We start from the raw sequence: 18393 nt of genomic DNA, 5'->3' as shown, positions 1-18393 counted from the left end.
TCATAAATGCTTCCAACATCATGTCAGACCAAACAGAGCAACAGAGCAGCTCTGAGTACCTCAGACACAGTCTCTCATTATTCTTTCTCCTCCTCCCTCTCCTCCTCCTCCTCCTCAACCCCCCCCATCTCCGCCCCATTTCTCTCTTTCAGCTGAGGAACATGATTAATGTGCACCTTGCCACTGGTGGTTTTTCTAATTGCCAGCACACCGGCCCAGTCAGCGCAATGCGCACACACGCACACACACACACACAGGCACACACACACAGGCACACATGAGCCGGTATGTGTGTGAAAAATGCACACAAAAGAAAAGACACGCAAAAATTCATGACATATACACACACAGAGTCATGAACAAAAGAAAGTGCACACACAAATGCAAACACATGTAAACGAATACACACACATACATATATATATATATATATATATATGTGCTCGCGCATACACCCACCCACACGCACACACCCACGCTCACAAACCGGGGAGGGAGTGAGGCTGGGGCAGGTGCTTGCCATTTCTCAACACATTAATCATCCTCCTTTAAATAACCTGAGTGTCGTCTTGACGGTTTGAGACTGCGAGGATGCTGCAGTGCTGTTGCCTGACGACGGCACGGTCCCTGTCGCCGCATCTTTCTAATGTTATCTCTGAAACCCACAAGCCCCAAAGTGTCAGGAAATGGGCTCCCCTACCTCCCAAGCTGGCTACAATGATTTGATGGGTTTGACCTCTGCACGGTGATGTGTTGCGCGGCCCCGTGTCTGACCCCAATCTTCCAGCCCTGTTAAGGTTCTCTTCTGAGGACTGGAACTGTAGTGCACTGTGGTCAGTGGAAAAACTGCTCAGGGGTCGGATGCTGCACAAAAGGCTGACTCAAAGGGTGCTTCAGTATGCCATGCTCTGACCCGGTAGCATCTCACACACAGTTATGAGTTCAGAGTGCAGTATTGCTGTATACTGTCAGTGAACTTCAAGTCAAAACAAAGTAGCTTTTAGTGGAAAGGCAAGAGGTTTTATTCCAGAGGAGGATGTTGCAATAGTGTGTATGACTGTAAAAGGAAAAGTTAGCTATATGCAACCACCCACAACTATCTCTTCAACATTATGTCACTGTGTAGGACAGATTGCACTAACATCCCACTTTTTGCAAGTTCCTTTAAGGTTTCTTTTTCTTAATTTAAGCAAATACAAAAAAAGAGTTTGTACACCCAAATTTATCAGAATGTCGTTAAACAAAAGAACATTCTCATAGATTTATTTGTCCGAACACATTTTGTACTTGCTGGACAATAGTTACACACACCCCGCCTCTCCTGTCTCTGGGGGAGTGTTGTGTTTTTTTCATCCTCCTTTTTTCACCACTAAAGACCAGTGGTTCTCTAACTGCAGCGCCTTAAGGAAAGACCGAGATTTGCTTCCATTTTTTAATGTTTCATCACAGCGTGACAACTACATTTTTATATCACATTTCCAACCACATCTAAACGGAAGAAATACGCAATAGACATGGAAATAACCGTATTAAAACGGACTGACCTCTTAGATGTAGTTGTGCTGCAGTTATGAATTGCGACACGGTTGCTGGATTTCAGATTAATTGTCACAACTCAGTTTTTATGATTACCTGCATCAAGCATCAAGCTGCAGCACTAATAATTATCAGTCTAACAATGCACGGTGAATATAATAGGAATATTTTTGCTTTGTGGTGTGTGGGTGTTATATGACTACACTGGATGCTTTCTTTTGCTATATTTAATCATAATTCTTGTTCCCCTGTGTCCGTTTCAGTAGTATAAACATAGAGATGTATGAGTGTGTTTGGCTCTAATGATGCATTTAGTCTGAAAACTTCAGTTTCTTTAAATGCTAAACTAAGCAAACATATTTTTTATGTTATTATACTTGTTAAATGTGTTTCCCATTCTTTCCTCTAACACACAGACAGTTTATTTATCACATACAGTCTCTTTACTTTCTTATAAAACCTTTCCTTTACATCCAGGATGGATACTGTCTAAATAATGGAAAGTCAGCCATCAGGACTACAGGTCACTGGTGGTGAGTAAAATTACATTTTTCATGCTGTTTAATCTCCTGCTGTCTTGAATCACCTTAGAAAGTAAATATTCTAACTGAAGTACTTTGAAGATGCAGGTCTCATTTTTAAATTATACTGGACCCGGTGTCTCCCCTCAGATTACAGGCTCAGGTACGTGTGATTTCTTTTGTTTACAGACTGCTGTATTTCAGTGGTGACATGAAAATGATCTGAAATAACTAGGGTCCAGGTGTTTTCAGCTGAAGCATGAATGAGGATGGGCAAACATTATGTAACACTGTTTTGGCCAGTGATGAGACTGGGATTTTGTTGTACCGCTCCATTAAAATATCATACTTCCAAAAAATCAGCTAATAATGCAAGTGACAGAACCATGAAGTGATAGAGCTACCGAATGCCAGCCTTCACTCTGAAGGGTGGACTGAATGTACTTTTGTTTGAATTAAAGGGGCACTCCACTGATTTCACACAGCAGTCACGTCAGTTTGCTAGTAATGATGATAACTTCTCAGTCAAAACAGTTGCATAATCTGCCTCTGGAGAAGGCTTTCTGAAGTGTGACAAAAAAAACTACCCCTGATAATGTCATCAGGGTTATTACAGCTTGGCCTTGGTGACTTGGTTAATCTGTTGGCCAGTCCACCACTTTGGTCCAGATATCTCAGCAACTATTGGATTGATTGACATAAAATTTTTGTACAGACATTTATGGTCCCCAGAGGATGAATCCTACTGACTTTGCTGATCCTCTTACCACCATGAGGTTGACTTTTTTGTTTTTCAGTGAAATGTCTACACATCTATTGGATGGATTGCCATGACATTTGGTAGAGATATTCATGACCCCCTCAGGATGAACTGTAATGTAGGATCTAGTGGTTTTGGAGACTGGCCCTTCTTTTATTAATTTGTCTCTCACAAGTCCCCCAAACCTAATGGAAATTTAATACTGAATCACATAGTCCCCCTTTAACGTACTGAATCAATGACATCAAATAAACTGTTTAAGGCCCTGAACACCTATTGTCTCATCTGCTTCTTACTATGAGCAAGGTGGCTCTGCATTAAGAGCAACATTTTATGCCAAAGTTGGAACAGTTTTTCACATAGGAGATTTTTGTATTTTGGTTTTCTGTGTGCTCTTTTCACTGGTTTGAAGTGTGCAGGGCTCATTTGGAAAAAATCTGATGTCATCTACTTCTGAGCACCAATCTGGTCAATCAAGTCCTGATGAAGCAGATTAGCTGTGTTTTTGAATGTTAAACTCTTAGTAAATACACTTTAAATTTGATTATTGCTTATTTAGTCATGAGTATGTATGGTTTTAAAGATTTGAAACCAGGTTATCAGGGGCTTTCATATTGTGCTCTCTGAGTGTTGTCCACCAGGCCTCTCTTAAATGTTGTTGGTTATTGCATTGTAACTAATTATCTTTCATGGATGGGCTTTTACTGGGTACTATAACTCCCACTGTGCTGCTAAAAAGTCCAAATGATTTCAAGGGACCACTTTGCGTGTAGTCTCTGTATTATGAACAATACCTATGAGCCAGTACAAATGCGGTGTAAAAAACATCAACCAGTATGTGAACAGAAAACAAACTCCCAGTCTGGATTCTTCTCTCAGTAATTTGACCATCACAAGGAGACACAACAAAGTCTGCTTATTGATCCGCTCTCATATCAGCAGAGCAGGCCTTATTCAATAAAAGCACAGGCAGTCACTTACAATAATATTTTGGATAATTCAGAACAGGGTGGACATGCACTGCATCACATCACAGTCAACACTTTAATGGAAGTGACCAAGAGGTCTTAATGGATGTACTTTTACTCCAAATTGATGTTTTCATTATGTTGGTAGGTTCATTGAGTACTGCATTTCACAAACACGCATTTTAGCTGAATATATACAAATATCAGCTTTCAAATGGCGAACTTCTGCCAAACTTTCCAAACAATACAATCAACCACATCTCATGGGTTTTTATTGTCGCTCCGTACCACAGCTTTCCTACATTATCCCTCATCCAACTCCGTAAAATTCACCCACCCTCCTACACAGACCAATATAGTGGGCTCCATAAGTATCTGAATTGCAACAACATTTGATGTTTTGGTTCGGTACTCTTGATGCTCAGGATGTAAAAAGACACACTGACTATGAGATTTAAAGGAAAAATCCGCCCACGGATCCTCCTACACTGTTAGATATCCAACATCAGTGATGTTCAGTGCATTCCAGGAGTTATTTTATAATAAAGAGCTGCTATTTACTTTTTTTTTTTTTTCCTTGCCAGCCTGCCTCCTCTATTTCCACTTCAAGTATAGTGGCATCCTACATTTCCCAGAAATGTTAACACTCCTTCCCAAAAAATTCAACAGGTCTGCGAGTGCATTTCAATCTACATGCGCTGTTGTTTCTACTCCTTCGACAATGAGGTTCTGTTGGGTATCAGTGAGATGAAGACAGCTGCTTTAATTGAAGGTGCTTTCTGAGAATATTGAATGAACAGATGAAGAACTGCAGGGTGCCTCAAATTCAGATACAAAAGATAAAACTTATTGTCAATGACGATGGTTTTTAGCTTGTAATCACCCCTGCTGTCTGTCTGCGTGTGAATCACTTGGATATGTGGATGACAGGGTGCAGTAAACTCTTAGTCACTGTATCATCTCACATTACTACTTTGATAATATTTAGCAACAAGGATGCGGAGAAGAAGGTTTCCTATAATAGCTTCATGCTTTAAAGCTAGTAAATGTCATTGTGGCAACATCAAGAGAAAATGTCACTGTAAAAACCTGAATACCTTGAAAACGACTGTAACAAATATGGCACACGGTTGTAAACAAGAGTGATGCTCTTTATCTAAAGAGCAATTTCGCAAGCCAAGAAGGGCTAAATTAGAATAAAAAAAAAAAACAAAAACAGTCTGATCTTACATTTTTTCCTTCACACGCAACCTGACCCGCTCAGTAGAGGCAGGGTTTCCATCAGTTAATGCTTTAGTGAGAGAAAAACCGTTCCTACGTAAGATAAAGCATCGTCTTGATATGCATGAGGATCTGCTGGCTTATATACTCAGATTGTCTAGACATAAGAATCATATCGTAAATGGAGGTGAAGGAGGTGACAGATTATATCAGTGCTGACCGTGAAGAGATGATAAAAAAAGGGTAAAAGCAAAGGAGAAAAGCAAATAAAATACAGATGGAGTCACAAACCACCTGAACAATGCATGTGCAGGATATTGTTATTGTGTATATTTGTATTATTACTGTATGTGTAAGTCAATAAATGAACTAACTTAACTAAACATCATATCAGTGCTCTGTCTACAAATGATATAACAGTGCTAATGCCGCTTCTGTTTGTCTTCTGGGAGAAGCAGTGCTCTTAACTGTCACATTGATGCCAATTGACTGAGGTAGCTGTCCACACGGTGCAGCGAGAGCCAATTGACTCCTGACCCACCCGTGCAACAAAGCAGTGCCTCCCAGTGTTCCTGAATCAATATGGCCGCTCCGCATCACAGCAGCACCGCTCAGATTGGCTCCCCCTGCGCTGACCTTCCTGAGAACCCGAGTGTACATCGACTGGTCGGGTTAGGAAACGGGCAAGTCCCGGCCCGTTCCTGCAGCTAATGCTCGACACAGCTAAACACTTGCGGACTTGAGGGCAACTGGGAAACTTCCCGTGGACTGGTAATTGTTTACAGAGATACAACCTGGGCTCTATCTGACCTCCTGAACGTAGAATATATTCACACGCACTCATCACTTTTTACTCACCTCTTGAGCCAGTTTTTTTTTTACTTTAAAGCTTCATTAGGCAAATTATCTATGTAAAAATGTCATCGTATTAGACTAAATCACAAACTATTGGTACAATGGAGAGGAATGTATTATACAATAGATTTGTTCTGTTTGCCCAGATGATTTTCACTTCATTATCAGAAGGGGAAAAAGCAAAACAAAGAAGTGACCAAAAGAACTTCTTATCTCTTCAATATCATTTAGTACTGCAGCACACTGGGTGGGTTGGAGTACAGAAAGGCATTTTATCTATTTAAAGATACCCTGTGAAATGTTTTTTGTTATGTCTACATTCACTGTTTCCCACCTAAATGCATTGTGGGTATCCTTGAGGCCTAATAAACGTGTTAAATGTACATCTTTCATCATAAAACATTAGCAGAACCCAGTTTTACATTGTCTATGGTGCAATGCTACATCTCCTAGCACGGGCTATGCTAACACACAGTGGTCGAAAACTCCACGGGGTACCTTTAAGTTTACATTTTTAAAACACCTTCCCTCTCCTTATAATTGGTGTTTTGATTTAAGAAGCTGCTTGAATTCTTCCATGAACTGCTCAGACAATACATTTGAGTCGAAAACATCCTCAAAGCAATAAATCAATATTTACACACTGCAGAGGTGGAGTGGAGGGGTTGGGCTGCAAAAACAGGATGACACACACCCAGAGTGGGACTGCATTGTACGTCTACATTTAGTTGACAGATTTGATGTTATTATTCCCTTTGCAAAAAAAGAAGCAAGCTGACCTTTAATATTGTATTTCTGAATGCTGTGCCAATGACAGGGATGTTCCTTAACACACACACAAAAAAGAAAACTTTAAAAGAAAACTGCTCATTAACTGACACCCCACAAAGCCGTGATGTAACGGCCTGATCGGCAGCGCTGCTTACCGTCCATTCTTTGATAAAGCGAACTCCACTCCCTCCCTCTGGAAAGGCATCAGGCGCTGCAGGAGCTTGTGAGGAAGGCCTGACAGTTGCTGTGACCATCTTGTATCACAGTGAGAGGTCTGTAGGCCATTACCATCCATTTCCATTAGTAAGTCCTCATCAGTTTCTTGGTCCTTGCTCAGTCAGCCGGATCTGATTTTAGGCTGAGAGAAAAAAAAAAAAAAAACAGTGTTAAAAAAAAAAAGTACATGTGAATGTGCCCCTATGTAGGTTAGGTTTAGTCTGAATACTGAATATTCACTACCGCCTCTATTAGACATTAAAGAGCACTAAAGTTTAGCATATTAATAGCTGTTTTAATGTTTTATAATAATGCTGAGTAGCTTTTCTCTGCTGCGTACCGGCAGTGACAGGAATACCATGATTAGAAGCTGCATCAAAGATGGATGACCCAGCTTAGCGGACAAATAAGAGTCAGAATTTTAGATGAGATGGTAAAAGTTGCCTATATCAGCCGCCTCCACTTACAGTAACAGCACCTTCTTTGTGTTACTTCACCTGACACTGTTCTGGTTAGTCCAGGAAGATGTAATCACTGCTATTGGTGAGTGTACATGTGCACAAAATGATTATTGTGTCTGAAAAACAAAAAGCTTCTCATAATGAAAGTGTTGTCCAGATAGAAGGTAGAGAGTTAGTTGTGTTTATAGATAAGGGCATATATTGCATCAGTGTTTATTATTGTATAATTGGTGTTATAAAGTCTGGAACTTCATCAGTGATATATTAATGGACTGCAGAAGAAGTTGGCAGGTTAGGGGTGTATAACAGTCAGATAAACAATTTAATATGCTTAGAACAAATGTATAGTTAATACTAATAACTACAGAAGTATGGATGTAGTATCTTTAGACAATCACAATATGTGCATGTTGGCTCTTTAGTAGAGACAGCTACATAAATGGCAAGTACTGAGATTTTCCTACAGAAATGAAAGCACCACTGTGCTTAGGCAATGGCAGCTAATTAGCTGTTTTATTTGGAATATTAAGACCGGTAGAACATTTTAACATGTCACATTTGATACTGGTACTGAGTGGAAAAACTAGCAATCTGAGACAATGGACATAATTGTAGATGCAGCAAGGAAATTTCAGGGTGTTGTGAGAGTTTCTGGAGAAGATGTGCAGCGTCTGTTGAGAGAGGCTTTTAGTTTCTCTCAAACATCTGAAAAATGGAGAATTTAGAGCAGAGTGGGAAATGGGTGGGAAGGGGTTATTATTGTATTTTGTCAGTGGAGAGTTAAGTTTAAATCCAGTAGATGGCGGTAATTCAACATTTTGGACGTCAACCGTCACTAAAAACTAAGAAGAAGAGGAGGAAGAAGAATTAATATGCATAATATAACTTCTTTATAAAGTTTTTTTTTTTTAGTTTTTGTTGTTTAAAGTCATTATATTACAGTAGGTGGCGGCATGCACCTTTAACGTTGGTCTGCAGTCCGCCAGTAAAACCAAAGAAGAAGAAGAAGAAGCATAAGAAGAAGAGGGAAAAAGAAGAACTAGTAAGCTAACATAACATGAATATTCAATTTAATGTTTGTATGTTTGCATGTAACATTACAATTCGCTTCCCTAGGCAGAGATGATGTAGCCAAATACTGCTTCGCTATGATATCGTGATAAGTAGACTAGTGTAGTAGTAATAGTAGTAGTAGTATACTCTCTTGGTCAAACATGTACGTTTTAGCTAAATAAAACGACCAACCTTATTTTTGTTTGTGTATGAGTAGTTTTCCTACCCGATGAGACAGCAGACTGAGCTGAATCACTGGAAATTTTCGCGGCAAATTTAAGGTACACTCGATTTATATCACCAGTCATCCGCAGCACGCTGTCATCGATGAATGCAACTTTCTGGCCACTTCATAATCTAACCACATTTCATCTTAACATCAGCATTTAAAGGATATGTAACACAAATTATTCATATGTTAAGAGAAACTGCGTGCTAACCTAAAAAAAACACTCCGGCAACGACACGACGTGAATTATTTTCAACACCCTACGTGCCGGTGTTACAGCGTATTTGGTGACCCATCGGATTCGGTGACCTGCAGTGTTGAAGAAGTACTCACATCCTTTACTTAAGTAAAAGAACCCCATCATTACTACAATAAAAAACAATTTATTACAAGTAAAAATCATGCATTTAAAAACCTACATAAGTAAAGCATAGGAGTATTAACAGCTAAATTTACTTAAAGTGATAATTTTGCAGAAAATCAGGCTGTGACTGATATATTAAAATGCTGCTTATGCATTGACTCATCAGTATTAATGATGTACTTTGTTAAATTTAATTAATATATCAGATACTTAAGTAAATGAGCTGAGTACTTTTCCAACACCGCAGGTCACAGATTCTGATGGGTCACCAAATACGGTGTAACACCGGAACTGAGGAGTTGACGCACTCTCTCCCAGCCTGCTGCTACCTCTCGGTCATTCTCACTCCGCCACAAACGCTACTTCACCCTCGGTAGAGACAACGGTTGTAAACCAAAGCGGTAAGGCAACGTTAGATATCTGCAGTTACCGGTTTGCTAAAAAAAAAAAAAACAGAACAAATGTTAACCTGATAGTTCATGTAACACGAGCTAGTTGGCGGCAGTAAACACGTCTCTTCTCGCTGGTGCGTGACAGCTCAGGGCGCCGGTGTTTGCCCGTTTTCAACACAGCGCCAGGTAATAACCGTTAGCTTTAGCCCCGACACGATCCAACGCCAAATGTGTCTCATTATGTATATCAGAGTTACACACACCTCGCAAGCTAACACCGTGTCCAAATTGTAAGCGACCGTACGTGTTTTCGGCGTTAGTCTGATAAACCAAGCAACACTTATTTTAATAATACAGCTTAATTCAATAACTTTGAGGCCTGGTTGGACTGTTCCTCTCCCAACAAGATATGCGGCAAAGAACAGTGTGTATTAAGGTGAACGCTAACTGTTAGCCGCCTCAATAAACTGAGCTTTAATTGAATTGCTGCGCTGCTTGTTTAAATGTCTTATTAGCCGAATTGTAGATACATGTATCATCTATCTGATTGTTATGTTACATGTTGTCCGCTGTTTGTAGTTTTGCCGATACGATGCAAACATTAAATTGACAAAATTTACATGAAGTCTGGTTTGACGGGTTGCTTCGAAGCACAAAGTGTCGAGAAATAACGTTTGTGTTTAGTAAGTTGTACTGCTCTGAATGATTAATCTGAACATATGTATACATTTTCTTTTAATCCACCACAGCCTTTGCTATGCCATAACATGTATCATGGTGTTTTATGCTTGTGGGAGTCACTGACAATGATGGGGGAGCATAGAAAAACACAATACACGCTCATAAATCAATCCTACATATTAATAAATGATATATAACGTTAGGCAGGTGACTCAAACGTACCACAGAAGCAAGCCAGAGAGTTTTAGTTTGAGCAATTAGGGCAGAGTAATGTTAATGTAGCACTTGAACCGACCATTAAAATGCACCACTGTCAGCCACATTAGTTCTCTAATGCATAAACCTCATTACACATTCAAATTAATAGTAAATATGCAATGAATGATGTCTAACCCTGCACGTAATTAACCACAAGTATTTCTGAGATTCTCATGATTTAACGTTAAGTGTTGATAAATTGATCTAAAAAGACCCTTTAATGTTTTTTTTTCAACATTCATATATGCAGCAGTTTAGGACAACCCTATTCCTGTTGTCATAGAGATAATAATAGATAGTAAAACCTGACTCGATCTAGATTTACGTCGGTAATAAGCCATAGATCACACATGAAATAACTCATTTTCATACATGTTTAATGAGTAACCCATACCCACTATAATGCAGATGCACATAACCAGACAAATATTGCCTCGCAGATTTGTTAGAGACAACCAGAGATGGAAGTTAAACCTTACAAGTTGCCGCCACTGAGGCTCAGCATCATGATAGTATCATTTTCATTAAGGTATCAGCGGAGCCTGGTGGGTGGAGAGAGTGGATGCTGGTTCAGTCCCTGCGGCTGCTGTTGTCTTTTTTTTTTTTTTTTTTTTTTTTTTTACAGAGTGGAGACGATGTGTTAATCTCTACAGGGCTGACAACTGGCCAGCAACATACCCAGTGTTTTGTGTGTACTGTAACATACCTCGCTAGGGAACTGTGAATATATTTAGGGGTTTTTTTTGTGTGTGTGTACACTGATTTAGATGTCCTCGATCAGGTTGTGCACACATTAGAGCGAAACGGTTATTGCGGATAAATATTAACATCTGTTTTTACCTGCTGGGTGAGCCACCGGTCCTGGAAAAAGCTTGATTGTGAATGTCTACACTCTGTAGGCTTTAAAATAAATGCTAATAATTGTTTGCTAAAACTGTTTCACCCTGGGATTTTCAAGCCACTGTAGCCGCTACTCTGTTGACCATTCATTACGCAGGTTAGGGCGTATTTTGGCTGATGACATTATCCAATATTGAGGTTGAGGATGCTGTGTAATAGCTTTCTCAAACGATGTGGCCCAATGGCTAAATAATTCATCGCCTTCCGAGGGGAAATCTCTCTTTCCTATAATATTTGGTCTGGGCCATTAAATAATTCAACCGCCTATCCATAAATTGTTTGTTCAATTGGTGACCTTTTCATGGGATTAAGGAAGCACAATAATAAATTCTTCAGAGACCTGGCATAACGAATGGTACAATTATGAGGCAGGATTGGATCGGATCGGTTGTCGCAGCCTCGTGTTGGTTGCTAAGTGACAGCAGGAACTTTTCCACCCACTGTGTTTGCTGTTAAAGTCTGAGTGACTGAAAGGACAAAAACAATCACATTATGGCAGTCTAGACTTCGACTGCACACAGGACCCGTTTGTGACTTCCTAAGTCTTTTGACAGGCTGTCAGTCACTTAATGATGAAAGATGTTTTTTTTTTTGTTTTGTTTTTTTTTCCCAGAGCTCAATTATCAATCCTATCTCCTCTGCGTTTACAGAGAAGGCAGACTACTTGATCTTATAATGAAATAAACAAGCCAAGTGACTACTGGTGGAAGCTATGATCTTATTGTTTTTCCCCGTTAAATCCTCTAAAGTCACGAAAGGCAGATTTAGATGAAATGGAGGGAGGTTAGGGGTGTGGTTTGATCATGCACAAGCAGCTGCTCTTCTCCTTTACACAGTCACTGTATTGTTTTCCAGCTGATCCACAAATAAGCTTATCTTAGATTTTCGCCTGAAGCAGATTGTTTTTTATTACCGCGTTTCTCTTCTCTGCTTCAGTATTGGGTGGTATTTCAGGTGGTGGCTTTCTCTGAGTCTGTGGGATTAGCCGTAGCCTTGTCTTCTTGTGTTGGAAAGCAGGGTGCCAGCTTTAATGGGAAGGTAGCCCAGTGAACAGCTCGGCCTCTCAGCGGCCAACGCCTCCCCATCGACTCTCCACCTGGTCTTTGAGCACCTAGGTGGCCACAGACAACGTCGCTCCTGTCCCCTTATCCTCTCCTCCTCCCCTGTCTTCTCCCTTTCTCCTTCGCTCCCCCTTTTTTTTTTTTTTTTTTTTCCCTCCACCTCCTCTGTGCTCCTTTCTTGGTCTTTTCTCTCTCAGCGCTCTACCTCCCACCCTCCCGTTTTCTCATCTTCCTCTGCTCTTCCTCTCGATCTCATTCTATCTATCCCATGTCCCTGACTGCCCTTTCCTCCTCCTCCTCCTCTTACCCCCGCCTCCATCCTAAAGCAGAGTAGCTAATGAAGAGCCCCATTTAGCCGGTGACTTTGGTTCAGTCAGCGCTCCGTAGCGCCGGCCGGCCTCGGCTGCTGTGACTGGCTGTCGAGGCTCTGACATCACACAGGGGCCAGCTGTTGATTTGGCGCTGTCTCCAAGGCTGGCTGGCTTGATGGGTTGTGGCAGGTAGACTTGTGCTCACAAGGCACTCTCCCTCCCTCTCTCTCTCTCTCTCTCTCTCTCTCTCTCTCTCTCTCTTTGTGACACCCACTCTCTCTCGCCCATTCCCTTTTACACTCCCCTCTCCCGGTCTTCCACTCTCACTCAGTCGAGCGAGTGTGCAGGAGGCAGCAGGCAGCTGCCGAGGAGCGAGCTGGGAGGCGACTCCAGCCTCCTCTCCAGCAAATTGTGCCTCCTGTACAATGGAAACTAAACGGTCGAGTAGCAGAAGGGATGGAGGGCAGAGCTGCCGGGCAGGTAGGTCCTGCAGCTTCCAGCCACTTTCTTAGTGAGCAGGCATTGATCTCACATGCCTTTTCTCATTTGTCTTTTTTTTTTTTGTCTGGTTTCCTGTTCTTGTTCTTTGTAGTTTATTTTGTTCTGCTTTTCTTTGTCATGTGTCTTTGAGGCTGTTGTTTTCTGCTATTTATTGCCACATAAGGTCGGACTCATGTTCTAATTAATGCGGTTTAAAAACCAACATCATCATCCATCCGTGAAAAAATCTCTTTAGCGCAAGCTTCCTTCTGCTTCTTTTCTTATTGTGTCGCTGCAGGTCAGCAAGCGAGAGTGTGCTGTCTTTTTCCTCTGGCTTGTTAAACTAAGCGCAACACGAGATTTGGTATGCTGTCAGTGCTGTGTGTTCCTCAGTGAGCTGAGCCAAAGCTCCCAATCTCCTCACTAGTTACCAGCGCTGCCTCTGCTTTTCATTACGAGGATAATTAACCAAGATCAGCCAATAAGAGGCTTCGCTCTGCATTGTTCTCCAGCCAAGCTCATCCTCCGTCTCCACTGTTTTCCCCTGTTTGTTCTGCAGGTGTTGTCTGCAAATGGACTTTTAATGACTGTCGGACTTTTTAAGTTATTCCTCTCTCATAAGGCTCCATAGACTAAAACTGCTAGACTTGCATGTTAATTTCCTGTTTATTGTTTCTCCTAATTGCTTAGATTGATATTCCCTGAAAGCTTTCCTATGGGATAGGTAATGGATTACCTACATGCTCCGCTGTAGATTTAATTTATTAATGCTGGCTGGCTGCGCCGTACCGCGCTTGCACGCCAAATGCGACCTGGAGGCAGAGCGAGCAGCGCAATTAGAGGCTTATTTGTGCCTGTTTATGTTTTTTTTGTTAATTCAGTCGGAGCTATTACAGGCAGTTCCTTAAACTGACACAGCCACAGCCGCCCCGAAAATTGAGGCAAACAGTGTATGAAAGTGATATAATTTCATAAGCTTTACACTAATCGTTTTCTGGTCCAATTATATAGCTCCCCTGTCAGTGCTTTCCTTGCTTTGCAATTAGCAGAAATGGCTAGAAAATGGGAGATTAGTTACTCGGTTAAGCGAAACACTGAAATCAATTTTATTGCAGCGCCATGAGTGCAAACCAGCATTAGTAACCTTATTAGCTGTTTATTTGATGCTTGATTTTATTAGCCGGAGTGCACGTCCTGCACTCAGCTGAAGCCGACTCAATGAATGAATGAATCCGTCTTTTTTTTTTTTTTGTTGGTTTGTTTGGAAGTAAGCAATGTTTGGCTGTTTGGTTTGTTGTGTTGAAATTTTAGAAATCATTCAAGATTTTTTTTGGGAAGGGGGTTGAGGGGAAGTGATCGAGGTGACATAAAGCTGTAGCCAACAGACCTTTGTGTTTGTGTGTCTGTGCGTTTTTTTCTCACAATGCTCCACTGATTACAGCTCTGTTTAGTATTCTACATCTCTGCAGACAATATCCCAGCTGTTTGGCAGCAATCCTACCGTTGTCCTTTTTATGTGACACTTGTAAAAGCTCATCAGCGGCAATAAAGGATGAATCTTTTTTCCCTTTTTTTTTTTCACGCGTAATCTGTGACTGCATGCATGAAAGATGCCGCTACTTTTTTTTTTTTTTTTGGCTTCGAAATCATCACCGGATTTTCCTAGTGATCTCACCGAAGCTTCTGAAAGGTGATGGCTTGTTCTTTTCCGCCTGCGTTTGACTCATCTCCTTATTCTGTACTGAGAATAGAGCCAGGGATGGAGTATAGCGCATAGAGGGAGGGATTGAGGGTCCTTCACCTCCAGGTGAGCTGGTTTATAGCCCAGACAAGAGCTCTGATCCACGCAGAGCAGAGCAGAACAGAGCAGAGCAGAGCGGAGGTGTGGGAGAGAAAGGTCAGCCTTTGCAAGAGAGAGAGGCAGTTGTGTGCGTGTGTGTATATGTGTGTGTGTTTGTGCCTGTGTGAAGGAGAAAGAAAATAAGTATACTGGAGTGCTCGTCTGTTCCTGTGTATGCGCACCCTCACCAGCAGGCTCTTATGCGCTTCACAGTGATTGAGAAATTTCTCATTAGCTTGCCATCCAACATAATTTTCAGTGAGAGCGGTCCGTCAAGAGCCTGGTGTGTGATTAACTCGGCTCAGTCGACGGCCACCCTCATGACCCCGCCGTGGCTTTTTTTCAAGAATTAATTTCTAAGAATATATGTTGAAGAATTGAAGAATACATGTGCAGAGCAGAGTGTGTGCATGTGTGGCTCTCCAGCTATTAGTCTTGATGATTTTTTTTAGATTTTATTGGCATCTTTGACATAAACATTTCTGCTTAAATTCGATGTTGCCAGCATTCTAAATCATCCGCATTTTAATACGTTCATGCGTTTGCGTGCAGATGAGCAGATCCGATGCATCCGTGCACTTGTGTGATTTGTGCGAGGCTGCTGCTGTGCCATCGGGCACGGCGATAAAGGTGGTGTGAAGGGGGCGGCGTGACACTGAACGATGCCTGAGGGAGCCTCTGTAAGGTTGCTGCGCTCTGCGGCGACTGTAATACCAATGAACCACTCCCTGTCAGCTACAGCACAATACCGGAGGACGCACAGGCAGGCGGAGCATCTCTACAAGTTCACTGCTGCATGAGAGAGAGTGTGTGTGTGTGTGTGTGTGTTTTTTTTTGCTGTGCAAGGGTGCACCTATCAAACGCCGATGTTTCCCTCTGTCCGTGTCTGTCAAAACATTTTTTCTTTCTTTTTTTTTTTTTTTGGGGTGGTATGCATTGTTTGCTCAATTAGCATGCATAAGCCTGTCTCTGCCATCCTGCGCACACACACACACACACACACACACACACACACACACACACACACACACACAGGCTCAGTGTGAAGTTCCGAAGCCAGCCAGCTAAGCTGTCCGCTGCACTGTCCGCTCAGCAGCCCCGGTCATAAAAACCTGGAGTGCCCACGGCCAGCTTCAGCCGCACCGCTGTCAGAGCAACTTTTACACTCAGCGTGAGTGTGTGTGCGTGTATGTGTGTGTGTCTCATAGCTGCAGGACTGAATTACAGAGGAGGCTCTACGTTGCCCATTTTCAGACTTTTAGCCGACTTGATTCGACACTACTTCTGCCAGCAAATATGAGCAAGAAGGGCAAAATCCAGAGCCGCAGCACACAAGGTGATGCTCCTGTCACACTAGAATAACCACGCAATAAAAAAAAAAAGTGCTGAGTGCTTTTAGAAAGAGATAAGAGCCGAAAAAGAACAGCAGAAGGGCAAAGATAAAAGCATCTGGCAACAAGAGGGGAAAAGATTTTGGTCATTCAGGAGGAAGGAGGTGATTCTTTTTAAAGATGGCCAATGTAACAGATTACCTGGCTTCAAACCGCATCCACTAGATTTTCCAGATATGAGTAATCATATAAATGACGTCAATGTTGATGATCCTACCTCGGGCGTCACACTTGTCCGTTTTGCTAATGGCAGGGAGAAAGAGAAGTGAACATCTTCCTCATAAATATGCTAAAATGATCATTAGGAAAGCTAATTTCCCTTTTTATTCACTTAATATGTGAGATGTGTACGAGATGACATTTCTAACAGCAAACAACAGGAGCGTTAAGCAGCTGCGGAGTCTTATATTGTATTCCCACTAAAAAGCCGCAGCGGCGGTGTTTAGGTCGCTCATTAAGCATTAAGTATCTGCGGCCCTGCGAGGCACGTCACCCATCATCACCTCCGTCTGCAGCTCTGGCCGCGGGCTGAGGTGTCATGAGAAGGAAGATTACAGAGCGAGGAGGGATTCCACTTGACCTTTTTGAGCTGGCATGGCCGGGGGTCGCACCAAGACCATGTTGGGAGCAGCAGCAGCCAGGCCTTGGCACCGTCGGGTGCCAGAGTCAGCGTGGCGCTTTGCCCGCTCACTGAGACGGAGATTAGAGGAGGGGTAGAGGGGGGGGAGGGTGGGGGGGAGAGGGTGAGAGAGAGATGCGGGGAGGCGATGGACAAGGGTCAGTTATATACATCGCTGTGAAAGAAATCAAGTAATCCGACGTTTATCCTCCTCATTCGGAAGCTACTGCAGCCGATAAAGTCGAACACTGATGTCACGTTTTCACAATATACAGGAGCTGATGAGGCAGCATTTCAACTGATTTTAGTAATAAAGCTGAAAATCAAATTTACTGTATCACGATTCCCCTTTTTTTTTTCTCTACCATTATGTCAATATTTTGCAGCTCTGTTGTACTTGGCGTTTTCAGATGTCTACCCTGCCTAACCAGTGTCACCCTGTAGTTCAGCTAGAAAGGAATTTTCAGGAAAAAAATAAGAGATTGTATGCTATACGATTTTTGAAATTTATGTGCCACCAAATGGCAGAGGATTTTCAGCTGAGAAATGCTATCTTCCCCCCGCCGCTCTCTGAATTCCTAATGCCTGGTTTTTACGAGGTTGGCAGGGGTGCCTTCTCCTGTTGCCTCCGCCGCACTCCCATCTCTGTGCTCATCCATTATTTATGGCGCACAGGCACGCATAGGCCTCGGATATACACACTCACCACACTTTCACTTTACCACACACACACACACACACACACACAAATATCCCAGAGTTGCTGACATCCCGATTGCTGTCAGTCCGTATGACCCCCGGTGTCAGCGTCCCCACCGCTGCCCCCCCCCCACCCCCAACCTCTGACCTCTCTCAACCAGTGGTAGAAAATGAACTTTTTCTTCCAGCAGCTGCTTCTGCTGCTGGATTCTAACTTCTAGCAGACACTCATATTTTCTTATCAGCTATCATTTTGTGTAACATATGTCAAAAAATTAAAGCAAAACAACTAATACACATTTTTCCCATTAAAAGGTATTAATAAAAAGTATTCATTTAATATTTATTCACTTATGGTTATCCATTTTTAATTCTCTCTCTCTCCCTTGCACACACACCCAAACAGCAGTGCATTAGTAGATCCGGACTGAACAATTAATCAGAATGTTTTTCACAATACAGCCTGCTGCAATTTTCAAATCGCAGGGGGAACAATGTTTGTTAAAGGTGAAATGTGTCAAAATAGCATTTTTAAATTAAATGTCGTCACGCTGCAGAGATGTCCCGGCGTACAAGAAAACATCTTTGTTTGGTGCAAATCCCTGCGGAAATCACACCATAAACATTTTAATATGTTTTTCAATGAAAATGAGAATAATGATGTAAAAATGATCATTCCCTCTAATATCGTAAATCATATCGCAGTTGCAATATCAGTCAAAATAATCGCAATTAGATATATTTTCAAAATCATTTAGCCCTGATTTAATCAAACTATAACAATCTACCACACACACACATATACA

The 18393-nt window shown here is 41.9% G+C and overlaps 2 protein-coding genes across 13 annotated transcripts in view; one reads left to right on the top strand and one right to left on the bottom strand.

Annotated features, from left to right (window-relative positions):
• The window catches only part of zranb3 (zinc finger, RAN-binding domain containing 3), an 83709-nt gene extending 74205 nt beyond the window's left edge, over positions 1-9504 (bottom strand). The window contains exons 1-2 of one of the 3 annotated variants that reach the window (XM_044345323.1): positions 9425-9504; positions 6788-6990 (exon numbers count right to left, since the gene is read on the bottom strand). In XM_044345323.1, coding sequence (XP_044201258.1) covers positions 6788-6933 — 146 coding nt within the window. In that variant the 5' untranslated portion in view covers positions 6934-6990; positions 9425-9504. Of the gene's footprint in view, positions 1-6787; positions 6991-8554; positions 8874-9424 lie in introns of those variants that run through there. The other 2 variants (XM_044345321.1, XM_044345322.1) reach the window with 2 other exon arrangements.
• Positions 8259-18393, top strand: part of LOC122976690 (R3H domain-containing protein 1-like) — a 48146-nt gene continuing 38011 nt past the window's right edge. For 3 of the 10 annotated variants that reach the window (XM_044345317.1, XM_044345311.1, XM_044345320.1), the window contains exon 1: positions 9244-9356. The gene's annotated coding sequence lies outside the window, so the exon portion shown is untranslated. Of the gene's footprint in view, positions 8352-9242; positions 9357-9472; positions 9534-12892; positions 13039-18393 lie in introns of those variants that run through there. The other 7 variants (XR_006401016.1, XM_044345316.1, XM_044345318.1 and 4 more) reach the window with 5 other exon arrangements.

This window comes from Thunnus albacares, chromosome 24 (assembly GCF_914725855.1).
Source record: "Thunnus albacares chromosome 24, fThuAlb1.1, whole genome shotgun sequence".
Classification (NCBI taxonomy): Eukaryota; Metazoa; Chordata; class Actinopteri; order Scombriformes; family Scombridae; genus Thunnus; species Thunnus albacares.
Note: the sequence above shows the minus strand (reverse complement) of the source record. Positions and strands in the feature narration are given on the sequence as shown.